This window comes from Salvelinus alpinus, chromosome 14 (genome assembly GCF_045679555.1).
Source record: "Salvelinus alpinus chromosome 14, SLU_Salpinus.1, whole genome shotgun sequence".
In the NCBI taxonomy this organism is placed as follows: domain Eukaryota; kingdom Metazoa; phylum Chordata; class Actinopteri; order Salmoniformes; family Salmonidae; genus Salvelinus; species Salvelinus alpinus.
The window spans coordinates 24,429,444-24,445,296 of record NC_092099.1 but is presented as its reverse complement, the minus strand read 5'-3'; the positions used below and the strand labels follow the sequence as shown (position 1 = coordinate 24,445,296).

The window sequence follows — 15,853 nt, the reverse complement described above, 5'->3', positions numbered from 1 at the left end:
ACCGCCACACCGGCAGTCACGAGCCATGACAGCAGTCAAATTCCACGTGGCTGTTTAGTCACGGTAATTAGTCTTCTCTGAGCATCTCCGATGCTGCTGATGGTCATTAATATCCTACCAGACTTGCTAACTGCCTGGTACTTTGCACTCTATTGTCCCTCTAATCACTCTGACATCAATGCAAATGTGATCAAAAATCTAATCAAACACTTCATCTTGAATCGCCTTCGGCCACCCCCGTTTCCCGGGAACCCCCGGGAACCTGTCCGGCGTTTCTCAATCAGTGTTCCCTTATCATCGAGCTGCAGCCCTCCTCCTTCCCCTCGAACCGCTCTAAGATAGCGTACCTCATCATGCTGATGTCTGGGAGGGCTCTCGCCTGGGCTACGGCAGTATGGGAACAGCAGTCAGCTGTATGCTTCAGTCTGGAGGAGTTTGTGGCAGAGATTTTCAATGCTCCATTGTCTGGGAGAGAGGCTGACCAGAAGTTACTCCAGCTTCGACAAGACTTCCGCAGTGTGGTAGACTATACAGTGTATTTCTGCACGTTGGCAGCTGAGAGTTCCTGGAACCCGGAAGCGCTGTTCGACATGTTCCTGCATGGCGTTTCGGAGGAAGGACAAGCTTGCAGCCCGGAAACTAGACGGATCTCGACTCGCTCATCGCCTTGACCATTTGGATCGATGGGTGACTACGGGAACAAAGGAAGGAGAGGAGATTTGATTTCACTCGCACGCCCAAGGATTCCACTTCGCCTCCGAGGCATCCCGGAAGTCCCTGATGGCTCTGTTGCCGAGGGAACCCGAGGCTACCCGAGTTCCCCTGAAGGCTGCCGATTCACCTCTTCCCAAGCCAATGCAACTAGGCAGAGCTAGGCTGTCTCCAGACGAACGGCTATACAGAATTCACACTAAGAGTTGCCCGTATTGTGGGACTACTGGTCATTTCGTCTCCACCTGTCCATTAAAAGACCAGGCTCACCGGTAGGAGCGATTACTCTGGTGGGCCATACGGAGATCTTTTCCCCTCCCCTTACTCGCACCCCTTTTCATGCCATTTTGCTGTCGACAGTCGAAATCTCTCCGGGTACTCATTGACTCTGGGGCCGATGAGAGCTTTACGGACGCTACCCTGCCATCCAAGCTAGGCATCCCCACTCAGTCCCTCTCCATTCCCATGGATGTTAGAGTGCTGGACGAGCGCTCTATAGGCCGGGTCACCCACAATACCACCCCCATCAACCTACGGGTGTCAGGGAACCACAGCGAGATGATCCAATTCCTGCTCATTAAGTCTCCTCAGGTTCCCGTGGTATTGGGATTCTCTTGGCTCCAGCGACACAATCCCCTTATTGACTGGTCTGCTGGTGCCATCATGGGTTGGAGTCCGTTCTGCCACGCTCGGTGCCTGAAGTCAGCGCAGCCTGCCCCGAGACGTCTTTCTTGGTGGCTCGGAAGTTGCCCCGGACCTCTCTGCCATTCCCACAGAGTACCAGGACCTCCGAGAGGGGTTCAGTAAGGGCCGGGCCACTTCGCTTCTGCCGCAACGACCCTATGACTGCGGGATTGACCTTCTCCCAGGCACCACTCCGCCCCGGGGACGACTGTACTCTCTGTCGGGGACGAGTGTACTCTCTGTCGGGTATGGACACCAAGGCTATGGAGACCTACATTGAGGACTGTCTAGCTGCAGGGTTCATCCGTCCATCTGCCTCCCCCGCAGAAGGACGGATGATCCCAGCAGCCTGTGCATCGACTACCGGGGTCTCAACAACATCACGGTGAAGAACCGCTACCGGCTACCACTCATCTCCTCGGCCTTCGAGCCGCTTCAGGGCCAACGTGTTCTCCAAGCTGAACCTACAGAACACCTACCACCTGGTGCAGATACGGGAAGGGGACAGGTGGAAGACTGCCTTCAACGAGGCCAGCGGTCACTATGAGTATCTGGTCATGCCATTTGGCCTTACCAACGCCCCTGCTGTGTTCCAGGCTCTGGTTAACTTCTTTGGGCTGCAGGGGCAGTATTGAGTAGCTTGGATGAAAGGTGCCCATTTCAAACGGCCTCGTACTCAATTCTTGCTCGTACAATATGCATATTATTATTACTATTGGATAGAAAACACTCTCTAGTTTCTAAAACCGTTTGAATTATATCTGTGAGTAAAACAGAACTCATTTTGCAGCAAACTTCCTGACAGGAAGTGGAAAATCTGAAATCGATGCTCTGTTCCAGGGCATCCCTATTCATTTGCTTGATATGTATTAGTATACATGCACTTCATACGCCTTCCACTAGATGTCAACAGGCAGTGAGAGAAGAAATGGAGTGTATAGCTTGATCTGAGGTCGAATAAGAGCTCTTGGCATGACGTGACACCAATTTCCTGTTTTCTGGAAGGCGCGAGAAGGAACCGGGGATTGCCTTCTGAAAAGCTGTCGTTATAGACGGCTACTATCTCCGGCTTTGATTTTATTTGATAAATGTGACAATATCATCGTAAAGTATGTTTTTTCAATATAGTTTTGTCATATTATTGAAATTTTTTCGGGAGGTTAGGCGTGTTGCATTCTCTGCGTTTGTTCAGGAAGGAGAGCTTCGCGCCACTTGGCTAGTGTGCTTGCTAATTCAAGAGGGAAAAATGCCATTCTAAAACCAAACAACGATTGTTCCCGACAAAGGACCCCTTGTACAACATTCTGATGGAAGATCATCAAAAGTAGGACCCATTTATGATGTTATTTCATATATCTGTCGAACATGTGTACTATTAGTTTGCGCCCAGATTTTGGGCGCTCTCTCGCCATAACGTAAGCTGCATGTCGTAATGAAGTTATTTTTAGAATTCTAACACGGCGATTGCATTAAGAACTAAGCTATCTTTAATTTGCTGTCCAACATGTATTTTTTAGTAAAGTCTATGAATAGTTATTTGATTAGAATAGGTGAGTGTCAGAAATATATCCGGACATTCTGGGAAAAAGAGTTTTCCCAATGTATAACCACGATTTGTGCCGCTAAATATGCACATTTTCGAACAAACCATATATGTATTGTGTAATATGATGTTATAGGACTGTCTTCTGATGAAGTTTGAGAAGGTTAGTGAAAAAATTATATATCTTTTGCTGGTTTATTCGTTATCGCTACTGTTGGCTTGAATCAATGCGGTTGTGTGGTTGGCTATTGTAGTAAGCTAATATAATGCTATATTGTGTTTTCGCTGTAAAACACTTAAAGAATCGGAAATATTGGCTGGATTCACAAGATGTTTGTCTTTAATTTGCTGTACACCATGTATTTTTCATAAATGTTTTATGATGAGTATTTAGGTATTTCAATTTGGTGCTATTTCCGATTGTAGCTGCAATGTAAAACTATGATTTATACCTCAAATATGCAAATTTTTCGAACAAAACATAGATTTATTGTATAACTTGTTATAAGACTGTCATCTGATGAAGTTGTTTCTTGGTTAGTTTGGTTGGTTCTTGGTTAGTTAGGTTGGTTTTGTGCAAGCTACCTGTGCTGTGAAAAATGTCTGTGCTTTTTTGTATTTGGTGGTGAGCTAACATAAATATACGTGGTGTTTTCGCTGTAAAACATTTTAAAAATCGGTCATGTTGGCTGGATTCACAAAGATGTGTATCTTTCATTTGCTGTATTGGACTTGTTATTAATGTGTGAAAGTTAAATATTTCTAAACAATATCTTTTGAATTTCGTGCCCTGCACTTGGACGGGCTGTCATAAGTGTACCGGCACCGCCCTGCAGCCATAAGAAGTTAATGATGTTCTCCGCGACATGTTGAACCGGTTCGTCTTCGTCTACCTATAGTAAAGGGCTTACATGTGTTACATATATAAACTGTATGTTACAGGAGAAGGTTAATTTGGGAAATATATGCGTTCCCCGTAACAACTTTGAAACAGGACAGGAGCCAGCATATATTACAAGTTAAATCAGTTGACAGACAGTGACCTTGTCTTCTCCCGCTCCGCCAAAGAACACGTGCTCCACGTCCGACAGGTTCTCCAACGCCTCCTGGAGAACCAGCTTTTTGTGAAAGCGGAGAAGTGTGAATTCCATCGCTCCACCATCCCCTTCCTGGGTTACCTAATCACTGCAGGGAGTGTACAGATGGATCCCGGGAAGGTGAGAACGGTGGTGGATTGGCCCCAGCCTACGTCCAGGGTGCAGCTGCGATGTTTCCTAGGATTCGCCTATTTTATCCGGGGTTACAGCACCCTGGCTTCCCCCATCTGCCCCCTCCTCTCCCAAGGTTCCGTTCAAGTGGTCCCCAGCTGCTGACCGGGCATTCCGGGATCTCAAACACCGTTTCACCACAGCTCCCACCTTGGTTCATCCTGACCCGTCCCTCCAGTTTGTGGTGGAGGCCGATGCATCGGATGTCGGAATGGGGGATGTCCTGTCCCAGCGTTCTGCCCTGGACCTCAAGTTACATCCCTGCGCCTTCTTCTCCAATTGCCTCAACGCCACGGAGAGGATTTACGATGTGGGGAATGGTGAGCTTCTCGTGGTGAAGATGGCGTTGGAGGAGTGGAGGCTCTGGCTGGAGGGTGCAAAGCATCCGTTCATTGTGTGGAATGGCCACAAGAACCTGGAATATCTCCGCACCGCCAAGCATCTCAATTCCAGGCAAGCTAGCCCTGCTTTTCACCCGGTTCAACTTCTCCCTCTCATACCAACCGGGATCCAAGAATGTCAAGCCAGATGCGCTGTCGCGCCGCTATAGCCCCACGGCTACAACACCGGAGCCCAAGACCATGCTTCCCACTTCATGCCTGGCGACGGCACTCAGCTGGGGGATAGGGAAGCAGGTTCATGAGGCGCAGCGTTCCCAGCAGAACTGGATGGGCAGGCAACAGGCCATGGGCAGGCAAGACCTCTGCCTGCCCATGGCCTGTTGTTTTGCCTGCCCCTGTTCTAGTAATAAACTGTTTTTACTTTGACACTGTCTGCATCTGGGTCTTACCTAAAACATGGTAGACACAGCATAAACATTACAGGTTTGATTGAATTGCAGTCAAACTAAGCCTGAACCCCTATACCTCTAAGTTTTTCCTATACTTACCTTGCAGGTAAGACCTGGCAGAACAGGATAGATAGAGGTAAGAAACATAGTGGAGACTCCACTCAGCCTGCCACAGGGCTAGATTGAGCCGTTACCTATCCAGGCCTATCATATCCTGGAGTGGGAGTCAAGATGTGCCAAGTGGGGGCAAAGGGTTGATTTGATATTGGGCCAACGATACGATACAACGTCTCCTCTCTCTCCCTCTTGTTTGTATCTGTAACGCTCGTCTTCCTCCTCGTCTGAAGAGGAGCAAGGATCGGACCAAAACACAGCGTGGGTTGAATACATACTTATTTATTATTATAAACGAAGACGGAAAAACACTTAAACAAACTACAAAATAATAAACGACGTTAACAGACCTGAACTTGAGAACACAAAACATGAACGCACGAACAGGAACAAACGAACGAAACGAAACAGTACCGTGTGGTGAAACAAACACAGACACAGCAACAATCACCCACAAACAAACAGTGAGAACAGCCTACCTTAATATGGTTCTTAATCAGAGGAAACGTAAAACACTTGCCCCTGATTGAGAACCATATCAGGCTAGTTGACAATGAACCCAACATAGAAACACATAACATAGAATGCCCACCCAGCTCACGTCCTGACCAACTAAACAATACAGAACAATAGAAATAAGGTCAGGAACGTGACAGTATCACTTCTTTAATGAAAGCTTACATGTCAGCCTCGTAGCTTTCATTAGTGCCTTTGTCAAAGGCCTTCCAATTGGCTGACATGTAAGCTTTAAAAAAAAAAAAACGATACGAGCAAGAGCAGTGTGCACGTTTATTTCTTATTTGAAATCCCTCTTGACCTCTACTTGCCTTTTCGATGCATACTGGAGCACAATGATGTAGTGAGCGTCATTCCTCCTTGTTCTCAAAGCCACCCCTCTCTCTCTCTAAGGCTTACAGCTGGGAATGGAATTCACAGCATAGCAGCATCAGCACCAAAGCCTCTGGCAAGTCTTCTCACATCTGAGAGCTCACACACTGAGAACTGTGAAACCAGCAAGATGGCCTGAAGGCTTCCAAGCCAAAATGTGTCCTCAGAACATACCCAGTTAACATACCAAGCTAACACATTTGGTTCCTTGGAAGTTGTGGGAACGTAAGTTTTTGTTTTCCATTGGTTTGGGAACGAAGCCATACGTTTCCTGACCAGTAAAACTTAACGTTTTTAAAACATTCTGAGAATGGAAGTGAAAATTTTGCCTGTTCAGGAAAATAAATGTTTTTGATTGCAGGGAGGTTCTGAGAACGTTTTACTATGGTTCCCTGAAAGTTTTCCTGGGAGGTTTTATTAACGTTCTGAGAACATGACTTTAAATAGAACCATGAGGATATCAAGCCAGTGTCAAACCAGTTTGAGGGCGGCAGGTAGTCTGGTGGGTAGGCGCGTTGGGCCAGTAACTGAAAGGTTGCTGGATCGAATCCCCAAGCTGACAAGGTAGAATTCTGTCATTCTGAGAAAGGCAGTTCCCTGGGTGCTGATTAAGGCAGCCCCCCACACCTCTCTGATTCAGAGGGGTTGGGTTAAATGAGGAAGACACAATTCAGTTGAATGTATTCAGTTGTACAACTGACTAGATATCCCCCTTTCCCTAGAACAGTGGTTCCCAAACTTTTTATAGTCCCGTACCACTTCAAACATTCAACCTCCAGCTGCGTACCCCCTCTAGCACCAGGGTCAGCGCACTCTCAAATGTTGTTTTTGCCATCATTGTAAGCCTGCCACACACACACTATACGATACTTCTTAAACATAAGTAAACATTTAAGTAAATATTAAACATATGTATTAAACATAAGAATGAGTTTTTGTCACAACCCGGCTCGTGGTAAGTGACAAAGAGCTCTTATAGGACCAGGGCACAAATAATAATATAATAATAATAAATAATTTGGCTCTTTATTTAAACATCTTACATATAAAACTATGTTTGTTCGTCGAAAATGTTGAATAACTCACCACAGGTTAATGAGAAGGGTGTGCTTGAAAGGATGCACATAACTCTGCAATGTTGGGTTGTAATTGGAGTGTCTCAGTCTTAAATAATTTTCCACACACAGTCTGTGCCTGTATTTAGTTTTCATGCTAGTGAGGGCTGAGAATCCACTCTCAAACTCTCTTAATATGATTAGATGTTATTTATTTGACTAGGCTACCTGTATTTGACACTAGATGGTTTAATTTTATTTTTGGCAGTGAAAGGAGGCTACTCAAGCAAGAAAAAAAACTCACCCAAATTTATAGCCCCGTTGGATAACAATGTTTAAAAAAATATATATATATTTTTTTAATGTCAATCACATTTTTATTTGGCGTACCCCCGACGGCATTGCGTGTACCTCTTCATTATGTTAATGAGGAACATTCAACTTTCCTTCAGAATTTCAATCATTTTATGAAAAACCTACTGTAGAATGTAACACAATGAAAAACAAAGGAATAATGGAATGGAGGGTTTTTATTAAAATAAATAAATTAGTTGCATGTCCGGAAGTGTATATGAACACTGATTACAGTTAGAATTCAAAATGTAAAAGCCATGCACAGACTTACAAGTACAGCAAATGAGAGTGCGCAAACTGGGTTTGGTTCTTGAACTAACCACTCTCTCTCTATAAAGCCCCAACGTCTCAAAAGAGACACCAAAATGTACAGTTAATAAAATATTATTTAAAAAATGATTAACTTGAATTAGAAAAACGAATTTGTTTATGCAAGAGAACCAGACAAAAAAGTAAGAATGTGAAATATTTTTATATTTGAAAAGAGCCTCAGACAATAGGTTAATAAATCCTGTAGCTCACAGCATCTCCATGATTATTTATTTTGAATGAAGTTACCGGTTTTTAGCTCGAAATTCTGCTGTTACAAAAAAAGGTTATTTCCAGAATACCTCTCTCTCTCTCTCTCTCTCTCTCTCTCGCTCGCTCTCTCTCTCTCTCTCTCTCTCTCTCTCTCTCTCGTGACGTAAAATCTGGCTATAATAAGCTGCACGGTGCTAGCCCAAGGAACGGCGTACTCTCAGGCTCGCGCGCAGTGACTGATTATTAAATTCAACAGTAGCAGAGGAGCACCGTACACAATAACTGAAGCTGGGATTTAGATCACAAAGGCAGGCACAGTTTAGAGTCGCCTGACCATTGAAGCAAAAAATTCCATTATATACTCTCTTGAACAAAACATAATACTGTAGGCAAAATCTAAATGCCATGTGAAATCTGTCAAAATAAGATAAACGGTTAATGCACCCTTAGTGTATGTGGGTCAGCAATAATATGATGAGCAATGTTCAATAATAATGTATTTTTTAAATGTCCTAGCTAGTGGGTAAAGTGTGCAAGACACATTATTAAGCACCATTCGAGACTCGTGAATGAACTCCAAAGACTGCGCGTAACCGCGATGGACACCCTGGACCAGCCTCGCTGCACACGCTGGGATTGCCTTGCGACATTGCCACGCAGTTGAGATATCATATCGTCCAACCTTCACTAGACGTGTGGGACAGAATATCATCACGTATTTTGTGAGCTTGCACTTGTAACAACGTTATATAAAATAGGTTTACACCTTTTAACGGTACTGATGCTAAAAGCTGGTCAAAACTGCACTAGTACTGGAAACTTTTTTTTTACCGTAAAAGAATATTCAACAAATGGAAAATAAGAGTGATATTGCACGGTGATTAACGGCGTAGATTAAGCAACCAGCTGTACGTGTAGGCCTTAATGGAGGCCTGGACAGTCCTGTGGAGCGCTGACGCTGGTGGCGAGATAGGGAGGGACATGGCCAGGTAATGTTGGTGTGAGCTCCGTGCGCACTGCCTGCCGCAACTTAGCCAAACTTCCCCCAACCAGAGTAATATGAAACTAGCCTTCGTGAACAGCAACCAGGATGATTTATGATCTGGCTGACCTCAACTATAGCTACAACGTGAGCGACGACCCGTTCAGCCTACTGGACCGGGAATGGAGCGACACTCCGAAAGAGACCCTCTCCAGGACTGGCTTCATCGTGCTCTCCGTGTTTCTGGGCTTGATCATGACCTTCGGCTTCCTCAACAACTTCGTCGTACTGCTCCTCTTCTGCAAGTTCAAGAAGCTGCGTACCCCGGTCAACATGCTCCTGCTCAACATCAGCGTGAGCGACATGCTGGTGTGCATGTTCGGGACCACGCTGAGTTTTACCTCCAGTATCAAGGGAAAGTGGCTCCTGGGCCGCCACGGCTGCTTGTGGTACGGTTTCATCAACTCCTGCTTCGGTGAGTAGCCTATAGCCTATAAAGGCTCATTGCATGCGCTGTGAGTGATAAGGTAGGGCTGCTGTATATTGTATATTTAGCCAATGAATGGAACTTTAAACTTGTATCTTCGTTAAATCTTTCAAGTGTAATTTAATAGTCGTAAAACAACTTTCATGGATGGTGTAGCCTACCCTATTCATCGTTTATTTGACTGACCGCGCTGTACGAATTTGAATAGCTCCGGCAACTAAATCACTGGGTAGCAGCTGCTCATACTCGAATTAAGTTTTAAGAAAATTCTTCTAAATGTCTTCAAATAAGTTATTTTCACATAAATTAATAGCTTACCAAAATGTTGTTTCCTAAATTTGTCCACAACTTGTCACAATGTGTCAACGGAGCATTTCGAGTTTAATTTCGGGAGAGTTTGGCTCTGCATCGATGTCAATATGCGTAATGTGTGTAATAGTAACGGTACCCACTAAGATACAAGTTGTTTCTGACGGTGAGACGTGGGTGTAGTGGTTTGAAACGCACTAACGCAGAGCAGTACTGTGTAGTGAACACAAAGCCATAGCATACAATGGCATAACGCACTGTATACTGTATACCATGTGTAATACGAACATAGAAGGCAAAGGCTTTACACTAAGGCATAATAATAAGAAGAAGAAGAAGAAGAATAGGCCTAATTGATTGTATTTATATATACATATTATCAAACATTTGAATATATCTGTTTTTATTATTCTCATTCAGCAGAGCCGAGGTTACGGTCCTCAGTAGGCCTATTCTCCCAGCGATCACAACAACACACAAGTTCCTTGTGGACTATAGTTAGAGCTCTGACAAGCACTTAAGATTTAGACTTATTGTAGAGTAACTCTAAAGAGGAGGAAGGGATGTTAGTGGGCAAGGATGGTTGAGAGGATATTGGGTTGTGTGTCTAGGCCAGTGTAAGGGTGATTTCTGAGATCTGATTGGCCCAGACATTGTGACTGAGGGCTCATGCTGTTTCTGGCAGCCAGGTCACCCCATGTATGATACAAGTCAGTATTCGATGTCAATCCATGTCTGAGGACATGACGTTGAAGTTGGGGTTGGCAGATAGGCATTTGCCTCTGGTGCTGAAGGTTGCATGTTCAAATCCAGTGATAGAAAGTTGTGTGTGTGTGTGTGTGTGTGTGTGTGTAAGCAAGCTGCTGCTAGAAACCGTCTCATGTCAGAATTAAAATGTTCATCCATGTTTCTCAAATATCAAAGTGTTTACATTTAGGTATTAACTCTGAATGGTTTGGGATAGGCTTAAAACAAAAATCTCAAAAACAACTTTCTTTCCCTGGATTTGAACATGCAAATTGGTAGTAAAAAATGTGGAGTTAATACTTAATAAAAAATGTGGAGTTAATACTTAACCGTAAACACTTTGACGTTTGGAACAACTTCGAGATTTGACATTTGAGAAACGTGGATGAATGTCTAATTCTGACGTGAGACTGAGACCTAGTTGGTTTCTGGCAGCAACTAAAACACACATGTACACACCTGTGCGTACACACCTGCACTGTAAAAGGGAAACATACTGGCAAAATGTATTGGTTCAAAATCCTGATATACAGCTGATATCTGTATAAACGTATTATTTTGAGAAGATCAGGGAGTTTTGCGACATACGTTGCTGATCCTATTTTCTTTTTAAATCCTGATTCTCAGCCACTTTACCCCTGATTGTATGCATATAACTAACTAATCGATCACTGATACTGTTATTTGTGGGGGCCCCAGCTCAGATATTCAACATACTTCTTCTTATTATTGGTGGGGCAGAGTTGCAAAGAAAAAAACATATCTCAGACTGGCCAATAAAAAGAAAAGATTAAGTTGGGCAAAAGAACACAGACACTGAACAGAGGAACTCTGCCTAGAAGGCCAGCATCCCGGAGTCACCTCTTCACTGTTGACGTTGAGACGTGTTTTGCAGGTACTATTCAATGAAGCTGCTAGTTGAGGACTTGTGAGGCATCTGTTTCTCAAACTAGACACTCTAATGTACTTGTCCTCTTGCTCAGTTGTGCACCGGGACCTCCCACTCCTCTTTCTATTCTGTGAAGGGAGTAGTACTCAGCGCTGTACGAGATCTTCAGTTTCTTGGCAATTTCTCGCATGGAATAGCCTTCATTTCTCAGAACAAGAATACCCTGACAAGTTTCAGAAGAAAGCTATTTGTTTCTGGCCATTTTGAGCCTGTAATTGAACCCCCAAATGCTGATGCTCCAGATACTCAACTAGTCTAAAGAAGGCCAGTTGTATTGCTTCTTTAAATAGCACAACAGTTTTCAGCTGTGCTAACATAATTGCAAAAGGGTTTTCTAATGATCAATTAGCCTTTTAAACGGATAAACTTGGATTAGCTAACACAACGTGCTATTGGAACACAGGATGGTTGCTGATAATGGGCCTCTGTACGCCTATGTAGATATTCCAGCTAGAATAGTCATTTACAACATTAACTATGTCTACACTGTATTTCTGATCAATTTGATGTTATTTTAATGGACAAAAAATTTGCATTTCTTTCAAAAACAAGGACATTTCTAAGTGACCCCAAACTTTTGAACGTTAGTATACCTCAATCGCATAACTTCTGACCGCAACCGCACAACTTCTGACCATATCTAGTGATCACAACCACACAATGACATACCTCAACCACCTAACTTCTGACCGCAATCAAACAAATTCTGACCACATCTTTATTTTACTAGGCAAGTCAGTTAAGAACAAATTCTTATTTTCAATGACGGCCTAATGACGGCCCATCTAGTGTCCACAACCACACCTCCTGACCTCAACCACACAATTACATACCACAACAACACAACATCTGACCACACAACTTCTGATCACACATTTAACTACTAACCATATCCAAACAACTTTTGACTACAACTACTGAACCACATAACTACTAACCACTACAACTTCTGACCAAATCTACCGACTTTCGATGGGAATTAAAAATGAAATTTGTACACTTATTTCACTACCACAAACGTTTAAAGAGCTTTAGCTAGCCCCACCAACTTTACTTGTAAAGTTACCATCTAGTTAATATTGTTCTTGTACATACTGTATAATATCTTATTGATATTGACAATCTATTTCTGATATTGCTACTATGCAAGTAACCATTTGGCTGTACTGTTTACACCTTCTGTAGAGACCCATCCACTTGGCAAGATGTGGCTGGGGGTTATAGCATTTCTTTCATATGATCCATTAAATTAGTGTGTCTGGGTAAGCGTCATCTAATATTTATAAAATATTTTTATCTGGACACTTTCTGTTTACCTGGAATTTTTCCTTATTGTAGGCTACTACTTTTACCACTTTTAGTCTTAATCTTTACTACACTACTCACTGTTTAACACATGACCTCACATGTGAATCCTTAAAGAGATGGGTGGGCCTGGCTTAAGAGGGTGTGAGCAATGCTGAATGGGTGAAGACAAAGGAGAGCTCTCCAGTAGGTACCAAAACATTCAAAGGCCATTTTCTTGAAAGTTTATCAACTTTCAAAGCATAATTACTCATTGTTCCTCAAAAATGCAGTGTATGATATACCATTTTGTAGCTCTGTGTCTCTACTTTTATCCAATGTAAGAAACACAATTTCAAATTTTGCTACATAAGACCGATTTGAGCCTTTCGGTGACACATACTTTTTTTTTCTCCCTTCTTTTTACGGACCTTCCCTGTAATATATTGAAGGGAATGTCCATTAAAAAAAAGTAAAACGTTTTTTAACAGATTTATACAGATTTATATCAGCTCTGCCTATTTAATGGAGAGTCAGTAGGCAGGTTTCCATTGACTCAGGTTTGTTAGACAAAATCAATGTCATATATTATTAAATACAGATCTCTGGACAGATACAGTTTTACGTCTGCTATGTTAGGTTAGATACAGACATACCGCATAGACCACATGAGAGAGGAATCTACACAACACAACAACAAGGGACAGAGACAGTTCATGAAAGTGTACCTCATCTACTTTGAAGAACTGCTAAAGTTATTTTGTTAGACAGCTGTGCAGCATAGGCTACTTAGGCAGGCTAGCTAAATAGGTTGACTAAAGACAGTACAGTATAGGGAACACATAGATTACGTCAGGTATGGCTGGCAGACTGCTACTGCCTGAGCAGAGATGAGATGATGACTTAAAAAAGGAATTAGGAATTAAAAATAATACGTCATCAAAAAAAGTAAATAATATAGACAACTGAAATATTTTATTATATCGTAGTAATTTCCTATTTTTCTACTGATGTGTAACCAATGTGGACCTGACAGAGACTATGGAATATTTTGAATGTTTTGGCAATTGAATTCTCATTATTTTGGCCTTTGGAATATTGATTAGCTAACAATCAGACTGCAGTCTCTTTCTCTGCTGGCAAAGGGCTGGGTTGGGTTCCAAACAGAGGACTCCCAGTTCTCTCCCGCCCTTGCTCCCTTCATTCCTTCCCTTGCTCCCTTCATTCTTTCCCTTGCTCCCTTCATACCTTCCCTTGCTCCTTTCAGTCCTTCCCTTGCTCCCTTCATACCTTCCCTTGCTCCTTTCAGTCCTTCCCTTGCTCCCTTCATTCCTTCCCTTGCTCCCTTCATTCTTTCCCTTGCTCCCTTCATTGTTGCCCTTTCTCACCTTAATTCCTACACTTGCTTCCTTTACTCCTTCCCTTACTCCCTTCATTCCTTCACTTGCTCTCTTATTTCCTACACTTGATTCATTCATTCCTGCTTTTGTTTCCTTCATTCCTGCCCTTGCTCCCTTCATTTTTTGCCCTTGCTCTCTGTTTTCCTGCCCTTGCTCCCTTCCCTCCAGCCTTGATAACTTGGAGGTACGAAACACGTGAATACTTGTACTATCATCCAGTCAGCCATTGAATAAAAGATCATTGGTAGGAGGTAACAAATGGCAAGTGAAGTGAACAAGTCTGAATGAGAAAAATTATGTTTGGGAGCATAGCATAGAAAATAGCAATTTCAATGCACAGTATTGGAGTGGGAGAGGTACCATATGGAAGAGTAAATTCTAATTAAAGTAGAAAGGCATTCCTGTAGGGCAAATACATTGAATTCCTCATGTTGAATGTAGTTCTCTAGGAGGCAGTTGATTACATAATTATAGACATGTACTTTCTTCCTGCTCTGCTCTCCACAGGCCAGTGTGTTTACCTGCTGCCTCAGATTAATCATTTCATGTTTCTGTGGACTTGACTTCCTTCTGCACTAATGTTCAAAAAATATGTGTCAGATATTCCTTAACACAAAATCGGAGAGAGAAGTACATAAGTGAGATTGAAAAATTGTTCAAGGCAGTGTAGCAGCAAATGATCTGTGCTGCAATGAAATTGATTTGCATATCTACTACACATACACGTTATCTAACTCAAACAAGCAGGAAATATCTCATTCTGCCAGAATACCATTATATAATGAATATTCACTGTTATATCCATCTTTCTCATTATTCTCACTTCCATTGTGACTGATTGGAAGTTCTCTAAACACAGTGAACATATCTTTAGGTCTGGCTGCTTTTTCGACTTGTCTACTCTCACTACTGTAATATGTCTGTCTGTGTTTGACGGGTTCTCACAGGGGGAACTGATTACAGTAGCGGCTCAAACAAATAGCATGCCACTATAGTTGGCCAAACTCATAAACTCAGCAAAAAGAAAAAATGTCCTCTCACTGTCAACAGCGTTTATTTTCAAATATAAATATTTGTAAGAACATAACAAGATTCAACAACTGGGACATAAACTGAACAAGTTCCACAGACATGTGACTAACAAAAATTTAATAATGTGTCCCTGAACAAAGGGGGGGGTCAAAATCAAAGTAACAGCCAGTATCTGGTGTGACCACCAGCTGCATTAAGTACTGCAGTGCATCTCCTCCTCATGAACTGCACCAGATTTGCCAGTTCTTGCTGTGAGATGTTACCCCACTCTTCCACCAAGGCACCTGGCCTTCCACCTTGAAATCGATCCCGCTCCGGAGTACAGGCCTTGGTGTAACGCTCATTCCTATGACGATAAACGCGAATCCGACCATCACCCCTGGTGAGACAAAACGCGACTCGTCAGTGAAGAGCACTTTTTGCCAGTCCTGTCTGGTCCAGCAACGATGGGTTTGTGCCCATAGGCGACATTGTTGCCGATGGTCTGGTGAGGACCTGCCTTGCAACAGGCCTACAAGACCTCAGTCCAGCCTCTCTCAGCCTATTGCGGACAGTCTGAGCACTGATGGAGGGATTGTGTGTTCCTGGTGTAATTCGGGCAGTTGTTGCCATCCTGTACCTGTCCCGCAGGTGTGATGTTCGGATGTACCGATCCTGTGCAGGTGTTGTTACACGTGGTCTGCCACTGCGAGGACAATCAGCTGTCCTTCCTGTCTCCCTGTAGCGCTGTCTTA

At 43.1% G+C, this 15,853-nt stretch overlaps 1 protein-coding gene across 1 annotated transcript in view; it reads left to right on the top strand.

Annotated features, from left to right (window-relative positions):
- The first annotated feature begins 8,217 nt into the window (after positions 1 to 8,217).
- Positions 8,218 to 15,853, top strand: part of LOC139538628 (parapinopsin-like) — a 52,779-nt gene continuing 45,143 nt past the window's right edge. The window contains exon 1 of the mRNA XM_071340894.1: positions 8,218 to 9,386. Within this exon, the coding sequence (XP_071196995.1) occupies positions 9,020 to 9,386 (367 nt within the window). The 5' untranslated portion in view covers positions 8,218 to 9,019. The remainder of the gene's footprint in view (positions 9,387 to 15,853) is intronic.